Source organism: Pundamilia nyererei, unplaced genomic scaffold (genome assembly GCF_000239375.1).
Source record: "Pundamilia nyererei isolate P.nyererei 1_Seehausen unplaced genomic scaffold, PunNye1.0 scaffold00042, whole genome shotgun sequence".
Taxonomy (NCBI): Eukaryota; Metazoa; Chordata; class Actinopteri; order Cichliformes; family Cichlidae; genus Pundamilia; species Pundamilia nyererei.
Window position 1 is genome coordinate 1,399,387 of NW_005187443.1, and position 15,223 is coordinate 1,414,609.

The 15,223-nt window shown below is 40.5% G+C and overlaps 1 protein-coding gene across 2 annotated transcripts in view; it reads left to right on the plus strand.

Annotated features, from left to right (window-relative positions):
• The window catches only part of ptpra (protein tyrosine phosphatase receptor type A), a 28,285-nt gene extending 13,558 nt beyond the window's left edge, over positions 1-14,727 (plus strand). The window contains exons 3-22 of one of the 2 annotated variants that reach the window (XM_005731232.1): positions 126-207; positions 292-687; positions 6,833-6,932; positions 7,125-7,198; positions 7,690-7,826; positions 8,639-8,729; positions 8,856-8,932; positions 9,036-9,072; positions 9,177-9,274; positions 9,600-9,719; positions 9,905-10,071; positions 10,167-10,302; positions 10,471-10,620; positions 10,767-10,860; positions 11,023-11,099; positions 11,272-11,406; positions 12,456-12,581; positions 12,692-12,843; positions 13,213-13,348; positions 13,925-14,727. In XM_005731232.1, coding sequence (XP_005731289.1) covers positions 126-207; positions 292-687; positions 6,833-6,932; positions 7,125-7,198; positions 7,690-7,826; positions 8,639-8,729; positions 8,856-8,932; positions 9,036-9,072; positions 9,177-9,274; positions 9,600-9,719; positions 9,905-10,071; positions 10,167-10,302; positions 10,471-10,620; positions 10,767-10,860; positions 11,023-11,099; positions 11,272-11,406; positions 12,456-12,581; positions 12,692-12,843; positions 13,213-13,348; positions 13,925-13,999 — 2,460 coding nt within the window. In that variant the 3' untranslated portion in view covers positions 14,000-14,727. The remainder of the gene's footprint in view (positions 1-125; positions 208-291; positions 688-6,832; positions 6,933-7,124; positions 7,199-7,689; positions 7,827-8,638; positions 8,730-8,855; positions 8,933-9,035; positions 9,073-9,176; positions 9,275-9,599; positions 9,720-9,904; positions 10,072-10,166; positions 10,303-10,470; positions 10,621-10,766; positions 10,861-11,022; positions 11,100-11,271; positions 11,407-12,455; positions 12,582-12,691; positions 12,844-13,212; positions 13,349-13,924) is intronic. The other variant, XM_005731233.1, reaches the window with a different exon arrangement.
• The last annotated feature ends 496 nt before the right edge of the window (positions 14,728-15,223 follow it).

Sequence of the window (15,223 nt, forward strand, 5' to 3'; positions counted from 1 at the left end):
TTATCTTTTGAAAAAAAAATCAATCAAACACAGTGAGATTAATTTGACTAATACGATTTTGTTTCTTGTGTGTGTGTGTGTGTGTGTGTGTGTGTGTGTGTGTGTGTGTGTGTGTACTTACGTAGGGCAGAATGGGTGTGTGCGCCCTGCTCCTGCTACTTGGTGTAGCCCTGGGGGGCTCAGCCGAGGATCTTGCCCCTGTCACAGGTATGAGCCATTTCCACATTTAATTCAAATGCCTTTATGTTCTCATTTTTACAGGTTAAAATTACGTACTGTTTTCTTCAACAGGTCCTCCAGATATTACTACCATACCCACAAAGCCATCTACAGCACCCTCCCTCAAGGATGGAGTGCCAGTATCAAACCCTACACACCCACCCACAAAGCTTGCCCAAGCTATCATTACATCAGCAGCAATCACAACAAAAACCACGACGACAACGACAACAACAAAAGCAGCAGAAGCAGCAGCTACCACAGACACAAGCCTAGATAGTAATCAGGACACAGAACTCAATAGTTCAACACCCACAGTACAGCTAGCTTCACCTCCTACCCCTCAGGCACCACCAAGCATCAACCCTCCACTTACTCCTAGCATATCGGAAGGAGATGATGAGACCTCAGCCACATCTCCAGAGACTGCAACGACTCCGACAACCACAACAACATCCACCCCTAATAGTGAGTGATGCACACATCATTGTTTTTTTTCTCTTCTTGCATATAAACCTTTTAGATTATAGTGAAATAGTTTGAGGATGATGAAAGGAAGATTTCAGATTATTATTTTTTCAGGTAAATGTATGGTAGTTGTTGCCATCGTTCCCATCTCTACTCACACGCACAATGTAGTCAAGGTTAGTGCTGACATCTGAGTACAAGGAGGCCTCCCTAAAAGGTACTCAGATGGGGCAAGAAACACAACATTTCAGATTTCGATTTTACAAGCCTTAAACAAATAAGCTGGTCAGTCAAAATTCCAGACTAGTGGGATTTAAAATCAAGGTTTATATAAGAGCTTTTATAAATATGAATTTTAAGTTCAGAAATTTTTTTTGATGGTGCCCGGTGGTCCCAGATCACACATGATTGATACATTGTCGTAGCCAACAGAGAAAAATGGTGAAAATGACCAAAAAAAAACCTCTCATGTTATAATAAATAAATTACAGTTAGGTCCATCAGTGACACAGTTGGCATGTTTGTTTGTTTGTTTTGTTTTGGGGTTGTTGTTTTTTCATTGCCACAGGATTTTAAATCAAACAATCAAAATTGGATTGTAGTGGCTGTCTTCCACAGTGTTCCTTTCCTGCTCCCCCACCTCACCCCAACTGGTCACAGCAGTTGGCTGCCCCTCCCTGAGGCTGGTTCCTCCAGCTATAAGGGAGTTTTTCCTTCCCACTGTTGCCAAGATCTTGCTCATAGGGGTCTGTTAGGGTTTCTCGCTATTATTGTAGGAGCTATACCTTATAGTATAAAGCACCTTGGGGTGCTTGTTGGGCACTATATAAATACAATTCAAAACTGCTGTTTAGGAATTACAGACCTTTTTATACAAGAACTGAATGTGGTCCAGAGAGATGTCAGTGCAAGTGAAGGAGACCTCTGTTGATCATTTCTACAATCAAGAGAGGACTTGAATGGAAAAACAGAGGGTTTACAACAAGGTGCAAACACCTGATTACACTCAAGAACAACAAGGCTAGATTAGACTTTGCCAGAAAACATCTAAAGGAGCCTGCACAGTGCTGGAAAAATCTCTGGACACATGAAACCAAGTTTAATTTGTACCATTTGTACTCATTATCCATTTGCTTCAGAGTGCAAATGGATAATGAGCCAAAGCATTCTGTGAAAGTAACCCAAGGGTTTCTCAAGGCAAAGAAAAGGGATATTCTTCAATGGCCAAATCAGTTAGCTGATCTCAAGCCAGCAGAGCAAGCTTTTCAGTTACTGAAGACAAAACTGAATGCAGAAAGACCCACAAACAAGCAGCAACTGGAGGTGGCTGCTGTAAAGGCCCAGCAGAGTAGTTAAAGGGAGGGAACACTGAATGTTGTGAAGTCCTGTAGGTTCCAGACAGACAATTACTGACTTATTTCAGTAATTGTAATAAGTTATGGCAAAAGATTTTCAATTCATATTTAATTTTATTTATTTATCACCAAATCCCAACAACAGTCACCTCAAGGCACCTTATATTGACCCTACAATAATACAGAAAACACATTAAGTATTAAAATCAGTCCTTGTGAAAATGATTGTAATTCCTAAACAATGAATCCAATATTTTTGTCAAACCTCTTAAATTACAAATGAAACTGCTCTTGAGTCATTTCTCATATTATCCAAACACTGTATATAAATAAGATAATCCAGTTCGATTGCATCAAGACTCCATCTACATCTGAATCTCTTATCTCTGAAAGTGTAGCTATAAAACATAGTATGTAACATATATATTATAAAAAATATTTTAAAACTTTCGCAGCCCTGAAAGAAGAAAAATTAGAACTCGTCTGACCAGTGATGAGAGCCTCCCAACCACAGCTGTCTGTGGAGTAAAGCTGTGTTTAAGAAGTTAATAATTTCACCTTCACTGCAGATGTTCAGTCTTAAGAGAAGTGTAGGAAATTATTAAATTCTAAAAGTTCATACCTTAGTAAATATGTCACTTCTGATTAGATTTTATTCTCTCGATCAGTTTGGCTTTATCTGTTACTGAGCAGAAACCATATCAGCTGATCATCATGTGACGACTGTGTAATCTGCGTTATACTTTAAAACCTTATTCAAACTGTTTGGGTAAGATCAGAGAGCTCTTCTGCTCCATGATGGTGTTATGGAGGTCCATGCGAGTGTGTCCCTTCTGAATAAATTGCCTCTTGGTGCTTTCATGCCTGTAGTTAGAGCCTTCTGCCTGGCATCAGATTGTCTACGACACATTTTTATTGTTATGTGTGAACAGATCCTGCCTGAAGCAGAGTAAAAGAAGACAAAAGAGGATAAGGGAATTTGGATATGACCAGACAGCGACACTAGATTAGAACAGCTCCATGAATAAATGAAGATCATGGATTACTTATAAACACAGTGTCAAGGTGTTTTTTTCCTTTAGCTGTGCTCTATTTGTGCAAAAAAGCAGAAGCTTAAAACAGCAAGCAAGTGCGCTTTCTGGTCAAGAGTCAATCTTTAATATTTTAGATGGTTGAACATTTTTCTGCTTTTAGACTCCATTGTCGCAGTGCTGGAAATATCCTGACGTGACATACCTGCATTTGACCACTCATCCACGCATTCACTGCCAAAAACTTTTACATAATAACAAAGTTTTCTTCTTCAGAATCTTACAGATTTATTAGAACCTTTATTGTGTTAAATAAACAGCATGTTTGTTCAGCTTCAGACTGAAACCTGGGAGATTTCTGGTGTTAGCTTTGTGTCTGTGCGCTGAAAATCCTGCTAATACCCCTGCAAGTGAAACACGAGACCACCAACCTTTTCTTTCACATTAATTATTCATATTACGAAATTACAGAGAAGTATAACAGTCACTGTCGAACGTCACTGGTTGATTTGGAAGATCATTATAATGGTGTAATAATAGCAGGTTGGATTGTATTTATTTTTTCCAGAATATGAAGTGTAGTATTAGACTATGAATTAAGTCTATTGCACTTATTTGGTATTTACCTATGAAGAGTCTAAAATTATAGATATGTAACTTGCAACATTCAGTCATCCATAAAACATGTGATGACATTACACACGAGTCGAATGCTGAACGCTGGCAAAGATTGCATCAAAGAGAAGTAAAGTTCACCACAAGGAGAAACATGCAATAAAAAGAATCATCTACAATAAATAAAGCAAACGTCAGAAGCCCGGAGAAAAGCGCTTACTTCACTACAAAAGAAGCTTTTTGTATGTTATAACTTCGGTCTTCGGCACGGCAACAAAATTGACCAACAATAGCATAACCAAGAGTAGCCCACAGACCCCGATGGCGCCACACAGTTACAAGATGTTTAATCTAAAACCAGGCTTGGGTGCATTAAACTGTCAGTAGCAACATGATCGTTGTGTCCTGTTGGCTTCTTGTTCATTGAGTTTATTTTTCCATCTAGCTATCACTTACAGTCAGAATTAGAAGGTACTCTGTGTATTTAAAAAAGTCTTTTATTACCTCCTAATTTTGCAAAACTGCACTGCTAGAAGGGTAGAAGGGTGCTAGAAGGGTAATGGGAGTGCTTTCCAATTTACTTGAAAATCTCTACTTTAGCATAAAATTGTTAGATTCATAAATGAATAACAAAATGTCTGCTTCTTTTAATTTCACTCCTACCAGTCTCTGAAATAAAAATGGAATAATGAAAGCATCCGCTGACCATTTTTTAATTTAATTGATTTTTTTGGTACAAAAACACATACCTGATGTGTTTGTAGATGTTCCAATAGGGGTTCCAATACACATCAAGCTATCTACCTTAAGTCCTGGTCAATGTAAATGTGGCTACACAGCACTATAGGGCATGTGTGACATAATCATCATGGGTTCACAGGTGTTATGTAATTGCTCTATTGTCTATCTCTGGCCGTCTGTGAGCTTTGTGTGGAAAGTTGCGAGCAGTTGTAAATGGCATTAGATCCGTCAAGGCTGTGTCAGTTCCACATGATACTCATAGCCTGTTGTGCTCTTGTTCTGTTCAATGTAGACATTGTCCGAAGGGGAACACTGAAAAGTCCTGGGAATTGTGCGAGGAATAAGCAACACAACTGGGCGTCGTTCCAAAATACTTCTCCCAGAAAGTGTGTACAGAGCTAGAAGTCAAATGATGCATTCTTTGCAGCATAGTTTGTCTGCAATGTTGAGAACTTTCTTGAATTTAGCCCGCAGAAGAGCTGACGTTGTCTTTCCATTGTGATCACCACAGTGCAGGTTTCTAGAAAATCCTCTCCTTTTGTTTGGCCCTAACGTGTCTTACTGCCGAGTCATCGACACACAAACGGCAGCCATTATTTGCACACCAAACGACCCTTGTTGTTAGGGCAAATCTCATGTCTTTTGTTCCAACTGTGGCAGTGAAAGGTCACCAGAAGACCACAGGGTCTTCAAATAGTAACTTTTGCACATGGTGGTGACGTATACAAAATGTCAAGTAACAGCCCAGAAACATCACGAAGAACAGGTAACTTGGCAATGTGACTGCAATCCTTTCCTGCTAGTCACGAACATCACAGCAGGATAGAGGCTTGTAGAGACTTGATATGTAAAAAGTGCTTAAAATTTGCTCTTAATAATTCAGACTGAATTCACAGCAAACCTCTTTAAAGTTTCAGTGTTTTATACCATCATCCTGTGTGTGCTGTCATCTTGGGTGTAACCAGTTTTTGACCTTCACAGTTAAACTGTGATTTCTGCTTATTCTTAAGGGACAGCCTGTTGCTCTCTCCATTTGTGGGTTTTTCCTTCTTAAAGCCATGCAATGAAATATTAACACGGATGGCCATTCTGGAAGGGAAAAGTGCAGGATGATGTTGAAAGAGTCCGAGCTCACTGTTGGCAGACAACAGAGGAGGACCCGCTTTAGCTGTCATTTAGAGGGCCTCACATTTGACTCCAGAATACTTATACAGGAGTTCATGGTTCACTTAGTGACTGCAAGGTGCTCATAGTCCTGTGGCTGCAAAACAAGTCCAAATCCTCACCCCTCCACTGCTGTGCTTGACAGTTATGCTGTTAGGTGTTAATGCTGATTAACCTGTTTGTCCAAACATTGCACTATGACCAAATATCTCGGCTTTAGTGTCATCTCTCCAAAGGAAATTGTTCCAGGAGTCTTGTGGTTTGTTCAGATTCAACTTTACAAAGCTAAGCTGTGCTGCCGTGTTCTTTTTAAAGAGAAGAGGCTTTCTCCTGGCAGCCTTTCCAAACAAACTGTACTGGTTCACTCTTTTTCTGCTTGTGTTGTCATGAACTTTAACATTTAACATGCTAATTGAGGCTCGAGTAGAGTCTGAGATGTAGCTCTTGGGTTTTTTTGCAAGGTCTCTGCTTATTAGACATCTATTTCTGAGAAGATTGTGGCTTCAGACCAACAAACTGTCAGATGTTCTGCTTATATATAGTTGGTCACACTTGCTGATGATCAGTTAATAAAGCGCTTTTAATTAGCAGCTCCTGGCTGCTCACTGCTGGACAGCATAGAGTCCTGTGAAAATGTCCTTGCTCGTTTTTGTAGATATAAAGATTGTCACCCTCTATAAACAAGGGGGCATTAGCTATTCTGCTCTCTTATGAGTTAGCCTAATTTCCCCCTGAACCACTGAGAACTTCACTGTAGTATTACATGTAACAACGTGCTATTGTGTTTATTCTTTACATACAACAAATTTTGGATTTGCTCGTGATTGTGCTTTCCTTTTTTTTAAACTCTGGCAGTAAAGGCAGTTGTTTGATTTGCCAGCTGTTAAGTTGTGAATCAGCTTTGAGTTTTTGAATGTCGAAAGAGAACTTTAGTGCCTCAGCCTATTCTTTGACATCAGTTATATTTGGTGTGTTGGTAACATTACTCTTCTACACATTTTGTGCACCAAGAACACAACATGTCTGCTGTTAAATGTGGACGTTAAGCTAATCAGCATTCACATTTAGCAAGTTCAGCACATGCTTTTATGGCCCACCGGAACACGAGAATAATTTAGTAATGGTTTTGGAATTTGGCATCTAACCAAAGCACTGAATCAGATCAGGTGTTGACTCCCTCCCCCTAAAATTCTGTGCATTTATCGGTTATCCTGCCCTTTCCCTTTGTGCCTCGTGTAGGTGACGAAGATGCTGGGGACATGCCGATCATAGCCGTGATGGTGGCCCTGTCCTCCCTGCTGGTCATCATTTTCATCATCATAATCCTCTACATGCTCAGGTTGGTAAACTACGGTTGATGTTTGTCGGACACGGAGACCTGTGGTGAGGGCCTGAGGTGCTGCTGTTACCATGGCAATGACTGACTGCCATTCTGCTGTGAGACAAAAGTAGTGTGTTTTTGTGAGAGAGCGAGATCAAGTAAGAGTGTGTATCTGTGTTAAAATGCACTTTGATCTTTGTTGATCGACAGGTTTAAGAAGTACAAACAAGCAGGGAGCCATTCGAACTCCTTCAGACTGACCAATGGCAGGTCAGACGACACAGGTAAAAGCAATCGCGCATCGCTTGTCAGCTCTGGGTGACTGTGTGTTTGTGTGTGCTTTGTATTTGTTGACAGATACGGCAACAATCTCGGTGAAATACTGAGCTTATTTGATTTGGGTCATTTGGGCAAACATGCACAGCCAGGTTGACCAGACTTGTTAGTCAGTGTTTTTTCCCCGATAAGCTTCGATTGATCTTACTTCCCCAACTGATAACATTTCCCTGGCTCACTGCTGGAGGAAGCTTTTTGTTCACTGTGATTACCTAATCAGCAGAGCTGCAGTTAGTCCTATATGTTGCAGCGCTGACTCACATCGCCCTCTGCTGTGCGTTTCAAGAAAAGACAGTGAATGATGAAGTCAGTGTTGCATGATGTAAGTCATCTCTAGTCTCATGCTCTTACCCATGTGTTTATCTCTACCTGTCTTACCCCTCCCGTTCCTTCCCCTTCTCCTCGCTCCTGCCTCCTCCCTTCCTGCTCATTGCTACAGAACTCCAGAGTGTGCCGCTATTGGCCCGCTCACCCAGTACAAACAGGAAGTACCCGCCGCTTCCCGTGGACAAGCTGGAGGAAGAAATGAACCGTCGCATGGCTGATGACAACAAGCTCTTCAGAGAGGAGTTTAATGTATGGCACACTCAAGCAAGCACTCTTTGATAGCATGCAACTCTGTTGGTTTAATTAGTAAATCAGAATGAAAAACTTTAAAACAAAAAGCAAAAATATTTCAATTAAAGGACAAGTAACAGTTCAAAAGTCATATTTAGACTTGGCTAATTCTGGAGGCACAGTCTCCAGTAAACTTAGAGCCACATGAGACTCAGTTGTTACATAATTACATTTAATGTAGGAAAAGTAATGGATTAAAGGGTAAAGAGCCGTGTTAGTCACTCCACGTGGTAGCAGTACAAATGTAAGGCTGATGATTCCATTTCATGAAGAAGAAATGTTGAAGAGAAAAGGTTAAGGAGCCACTGGCTTAAATAGTTAACCCTGTTTGCACAAAATGAGAGTTTATTTCTAAAGCACATTTTAAACAAGCTCAGCTGACCAACATGCTGTACAGTTTATATTAGGTATAGACTATACATAACAGTCACTAAATCAAAAATAAGCATACACTATAACCAAATAAAAGAAGCAAATAAGACTCTGTTTGCATTATAAAACCCAGGATACTTTGTTCAACTAGACCTGAAATTAAGCAACAACAAATAGGTTTTTAAAAGTGTTTTAAAATAAAGTAGGCAGCTAAACTGTGGTGAATAAATAAGGATGAATCCTGATCAATGCACAGACCATACTGTGCAGTCACACTAAATGAGTTTGTGATGTGCATTAGGTTCAGTAGGCAAAAAGAGCAGGAAATTATCTTTATGGTCACACTGATGCAAATCTCTGCTGTCTATAAATATGTCTGTGTTCTTCTCCTGTTTTAGGCACTGCCAGTTTGCCCCATCCAGGCAACGTGTGACGCTGCCTCTAAGGAAGAGAATAAAGAAAAGAACAGATATGTGAATATCCTGCCATGTAAGTGAAACCTCGTCTCTCAGACTGATACTGACTGACACAAAAAACAGATCTCGTAGTTACAAAAAGAAAAAAGTCACAATTAAACTGAGGTGGAATTAACATGTGTCATTCTTTCTCTCCCAGATGATCACTCCAGGGTGCATCTCTCATCTCTGGAGGGAGTCCCAGACTCTGACTTTATTAATGCCTCATTTATAAATGTTTGTATATACATTGAGCTTCTTTTCCACAGTTCTGCTTTTTACCGATCACATTTTATTCAGTGTCATGCTAATGTGTCCTCTCGGCCTTTTACTTCTGCAGGGTTACCAAGAGAAGAACAAGTTTATTGCAGCTCAAGGTGAGGCTGGCAGTTGCAGTCAGGCAGAAACAAACTGTGCCGTCGTTCGCTAATAATAAACCTGATTGTGCTTCTTGATTGCTTCATCTGTCTCAATCTCTCAGGGCCAAAGGAGGAAACTGTAAATGACTTCTGGCGTATGATCTGGGAGCAGAACACAGTCACAATAGTCATGGTGACCAATCTGAAGGAGAGAAAAGAGGTGAGAGAGCTGGACACATGATGATGATGATGCTTCTTTTGAGCTAATTTGATTTATGTGATGTTATAACAGCTTTTTAACATATGAACGATTGCATTTGTATCCACATTCATAATATAGTTAAGATGGTAAATTGAGTGCTCCTTTAAAGCCCCCCTTGTATGAGTCCTTATGCAAAGACCTTCACAGCATGACTTAACCTGTCTTTGTTTTCTCTACTGTACTTGTTCTGTTAATCCTACAGCAATACTGTAATACCTGAGTGTTTCATTACATGCACTTCTTTACGCATGTGCTTTGTCTCCAATCACTCTGTATTTTTTAGTGTAAGTGTGCTCAGTACTGGCCGGACCAGGGCTGCTGGACATATGGGAACATTCGGGTGTCTGTAGAAGACACAATGGTTCTAGTGGATTACACCATCCGCAAGTTCTGCATCCAACAGGTACCATGCTTGTCCTTTAACTGTTGAGCTTTACTCATTGTTTTGAAGTTTATTATCAGAATAAGTTTCCATGCCTGGTTTATCAGTGTAAAGTCTGTTCTGTACATACTGTGAAATTTGTTGTGTTTTTTTTTTTTTTTTATATATTCTGGTTTACTTTATGGTGTGTGTTGTTTGTGTCTCAGGTAGGAGATGTTTCTGGGAAGAAGCCTCAGCGCCTCATCACCCAGTTCCATTTCACCAGCTGGCCAGACTTCGGGGTGCCCTTCACCCCTATTGGAATGCTCAAGTTCCTAAAGAAGGTCAAGGCCTGCAACCCCCAGTATGCTGGGCCCATTGTTGTTCACTGCAGGTAAGTAGGTGTGCTTCACGCCGCCCACTGTGTTTTTGTTATGTATTTCTCTGCACACTACTTGCAATTCACAAGATCATGTTTCCTTCTGTCAGTGCGGGTGTGGGGAGGACTGGTACCTTTATTGTGATCGATGCCATGTTGGACATGATGATCGCGGAAAAGAAGGTGGACGTGTTTGGCTTTGTCACCAGGATAAGAGCCCAACGCTGTCAAATGGTTCAGACAGATGTAAGTGGAGTATCAACACAAAGCACCAACGGTAGATTCATGATTATAATGCAGAAGCAAAAACCTAGACACTAACTACTGAATTATCAAAACTCTGTATCGGAGTCATTTATTCACGATTTCCTTTTATTCCGTCTTGCTCTGCACAATCATCACTCTCTCCCACAGATGCAGTACGTTTTTATCTTCCAAGCGCTGTTAGAGCACTATCTGTACGGAGACACAGAGTTAGAGGTGACCTCACTGGAATCCCACTTGGCCAAACTCTATGCGCCCTCACCTGGAGCTGGCTGCAGTGGTCTGGAGGCTGAATTTAAGGTCTGCTTATGTGTTCTTCCAAAGACAAATTATCCTCTGTTACTCCCCTCCTTTTTGCATTATTTTGTATCAATTGAGGTTCCTACTAGTAATATTGTGAAATTCGAAGTAATTTAAACTTTTGCTTGTTATCTTGTAATTTCTAGAAACTGACATCCATCAAGATTCAAAATGACAAGATGAGAACGGGCAACCTTCCTGTCAACATGAAGAAGAACAGAGTTCTGCAGATCATTCCATGTGAGTCGAGCTATTTTAGTTGTGCGGTGTGGGTTTTTATTTGGCGCCTATATGAATTAGTAATGCATAAAAACAGCGTATTTATTAATGCATATGCTCCTGTGCAAACGCTTAAAGCTTTTTCCATTAATCAAGAGAAATGCTTCTCCTTTATTCTAACAGACGAGTTCAACAGAGTGATCATTCCAGTCAAACGAGGAGAGGAGAACACCGACTATGTCAATGCTTCCTTCATTGATGTAAGTGTAACAGTGTCCGGATTAGAGTGGAGCATTTCATTAATGCGTGCAATCGATCGGGTTTTTTTACATCTACCTTTTTCCCTCCGCTCTCGTTCTCTCTCTTTTTTTGCATCATTAAACTTTTTCTCCGTGGACATCACTCCTGTCTCTTTCCTCCTTGTGGTAACAGGGCTATCGTCAGAAGGATGCTTATATGGCGAGCCAGGGGCCCCTGCAACACACTATAGAGGACTTCTGGAGGATGATCTGGGAGTGGAGAAGCTGCTCCATAGTCATGCTCACTGAGCTGGAGGAGAGAGGCCAGGTCTCTGTGTGTGTCTGTGTGTGTGCAGTTATTGATCTGGTATTAGATACCAAATCAGTAACTGGTAAAGATAGAATATTGATATCGGGACTGATTCCAACTGGATGCTACCAGTCTTGTATAATGTATTACTTGTGGCGTCACATTTCTCTTGTGAGACACTAGCAAATATTATCTCACACACATACTGCTGTTGACTGTCTCTCTCACAGTATAAAGCCTTATGCACAAACAACACAAAACTACACAGCAAGCTAAAAAAGCAGCAACTGAGAGTGCGAGAGTTTGAGTGCACGCTCTCACTGGTGTCTCCGTTTTCAAAGATCATTTCTTCTACTGTGAATCAACTGGATTTTGACAGTTCAGTGGCGAATAGGAAGTGAGGAAATGACCCTCTTATCACTGGTCACTTTTAATTACATTACATATGACAGGCTGGCAACTTCAGTCAACTGTTTTATCTCCAGTAAACGCTCGATTTGTTGGGAAATAAAATCTTACATGTACTGTTCAATTCAGTGATACCTATAACTGTACTACTTTGATATTAGAAACATCTTAAACCGGAACATTCTCGGGTGAATTGTGAAGTGAAACGGTGTGTTTCTGCATGTGTGCATCTGGCTTGCATTGTACAAATTGCAGTACATGTGCAGAACTGTTATTTTGCCAGTGGACATGTTTTTATCATGAATCTCTATTAACTGCACTATAAATTATTCCCAGCAAGTAAAAGCAACTTTTTTTTCTTTTTTTTTTGGAAAGCTCAACAGTAACGGTAAATCCCTTTTTAAAGGCCAGAATTAGAAATAAAGATTCCAGCGTTACCAGTTCAGTTTCATTTTTTTTCCTTAGTTTTTGTAATTAATGTGTAATAAAGGTTCTCTCTGTGTTCCAAGTAGATGGATGCAGTACTAAAGTACATATACAATATAAAAATTAGCATATATTTCAGATGTGTCTGACATTTTAAATCTGCTTGGTATTTTATGACTTCTAACATGTCATCAACCTTTATTTGACTTTTTTCCATGTCCTGTGTCCTATAGGAGAAATGTGCTCAGTATTGGCCCAGTGATTCAGCAGTGACCCATGGAGACATCACAATTGAGCTTAAAAGAGAGGAAGAGAATGAGAGTTACACAGTGCGTGACCTCTTGGTCACCAACATCAGGGTAATAAAGGGCTCAATGAAATGATGAAATACTATAAAACAACCGAGCAGTTCTAACATGGAACAAACACATTATCTGTTTATTATCTGTTTTATCATCCATCTTTCCAGGAGAACAAGACTCGAGTAGTGCGTCAATTCCATTTCCATGGCTGGCCAGAGGTGGGCATCCCCACTGATGGTAAAGGCATGATCAACTTAATTGCTGCAGTGCAGAGACAACAGCAGCAATCTGGCAACCACCCAATCACTGTGCACTGCAGGTAAGAAAGTACAGACACACACAAACCCCTAACCTTTGAATTTGTATGTGCCAGTCTAACAAAATTTACGGAGATAAATGCGTAACATTAATATAATTACATTTTTTTCTGTTGTACACTTCTAAACTGCCCTGCAATTGTAGGTGCTGGGAAACTGTTCCTCTAAACAAACCACAGGAAAAAACAGCTCAGACTAATTGTTCTCTTCTTCCTTATGACATTTTAACTGCTCCCAGATCAGTTCCTACCCTTTTTTAGTTTCTAGCAAGTACGCTCAAAACAAATGTTATTTGCATGTGTTATTTCTGCAGGCTCGGACTCCAGCGTGCATACTGAGGTTTGCATTTTTGGCTGTGTTTGTGTTTACAGTGCTGGTGCTGGCCGGACAGGGACTTTCTGTGCATTGAGTACAGTTCTGGAGCGGGTGAAAGCAGAAGGGATCCTGGATGTCTTCCAGACAGTGAAGAGCCTCAGACTGCAGAGACCCCACATGGTGCAGACACTGGTAAGGACTTATAACACTTGAACTTTAACTTTTCATTTATTATAATGCCCCATTATGCAGCAAGTTTGTCTTTGACGAGGAGAGTTTGCTTTCATCACACTGACTTCCTTGAAAGATGCTCTTATTGATCTTGTTTAGGTGTTTCAAATGTTCAGACTCAGCTGGCTGTAGACGCTTAATGGAAAACCCTAAAAACTGAGTCGAGTCAAGCTGAGTGGGTAATACTGCAGTTCCTAGTAGAAAAGGGGCGTATGTAGCTTCTGGGTCTGAAAACTGAAGCTAATGTGGAAGAGTATTAAACCCACATTCTTTCTATTGACCAGTGCCTCCGTTGTCCTGTAGAGGTCTATGAGAAAAGGGACCCTTGGCTCTCTTGCTCTGTGACATCTGTAAAAACTAAGTCAGTATTTTCAAGAGTCAAAAAGGGAGATAAAGCAGGTTGATTGACAAGCTGCTAGCCTGAGAGTACGCAGTGCCTCTCAGATTGTGGGCTCGATGACTTCAGTGACTGAACTGTCACAGATTGATAGCTCCAGCTGATGTAGCTGTTTTTTTTTTTCTCTCTCCCCTTTGCAGGAGCAGTACGAGTTCTGCTACAAAGTGGTTCAAGAATACATTGATGCTTTTTCTGACTATGCCAACTTCAAGTAGGGACCTGCCATTGATGAATGGATGAATAGATATCCACATGCACTTCATAAAAGCATATACACGCTCCAGAGCACACACATTCAGTATGTTGCCATGCAGAGAACTGCGTATCCCCATCTGATGGATCTTTGAAAAAACAACAACAAAAAACTCATCACAGCTTGATCTGTGGATGGGATTGAACTGCCCAGAGGAAAAGGGAAAAGAGGTCTCCTCCCAAAGGACAGAACAGGGCAGTGCAGCTGGACAGAGAAAAAAACTGAGATGCCTTCTTGAATATTTTGTAATGATGTTAATACAGCCCTTCACCCCTATTTTGCTTTCCATCTTCACCCCCCCTCCCCAATATGTATATATATACCTAACTGTGTTGCATTTTATTATTATGGTTTTAGACACAGTTTTGAGTTTGGCTGCATTTTAGGGTGGCACCTGTAATGTATTTTATTGGTATAAATATATAAATATATATGACTATAAATCTAATGCTTTGGTGGCTAATGTACAACAACCATTTGTTTTTATTTTTGTAAACACCTTGGGGACAGAGACCTAAAACATTTTAAACTTTGCCCGAGCCACACTGTAGCAACTTTGTGTGGTAGCAGAAGTTTCTACATTCACCCACAGACCCTGAACTGTTTTTCACTCCTCAGACATTCACACAAGCAGTTTTTCTCTACATTGAGTCGGTTGCCTCAATTTGGCAAAAAAAAGGAAAAAAAAAACCAGCTTTCCAAGCCAGTTACAGTTTCTCTCTGTTAGGTTTCAGGGGTTCAGAGGTAGCTCATTACTGGAGATCGGAATCTCTGATGTAGCTCATAGTCTCAGGTTTTAATACGTGTAAACGTACACCCTAAATACCAGGAGCCGCTAATTATTCTTGGAGCGTCTGTGTGTGTTTGAACTGGAGCACAAGCTGGCAGAGAGCGCTGTGGCGTGGTTCCACATCGCTTTCTCGTGTCTGCAAAGTGCCAAAGTCCTTCACTTAGTCGGGTATGTAGCTCTGGAGCCTGGAGACTTTCATCTTTAGACGTTCAGAACAGCAAAACTTTTGAGCTATCCAAGGATCACTAATTAAAACATTGAGATTTTATATGCCCCGTACACTCAAGACATGTAGTTTTATTAAGGCTTATATGACGTTCTAGGGTCTGTTACGGTATCAGCAGTAATGTTGATGATGTTGGCGAGCCAAATCATAAACAGTAACTCATTATTGCA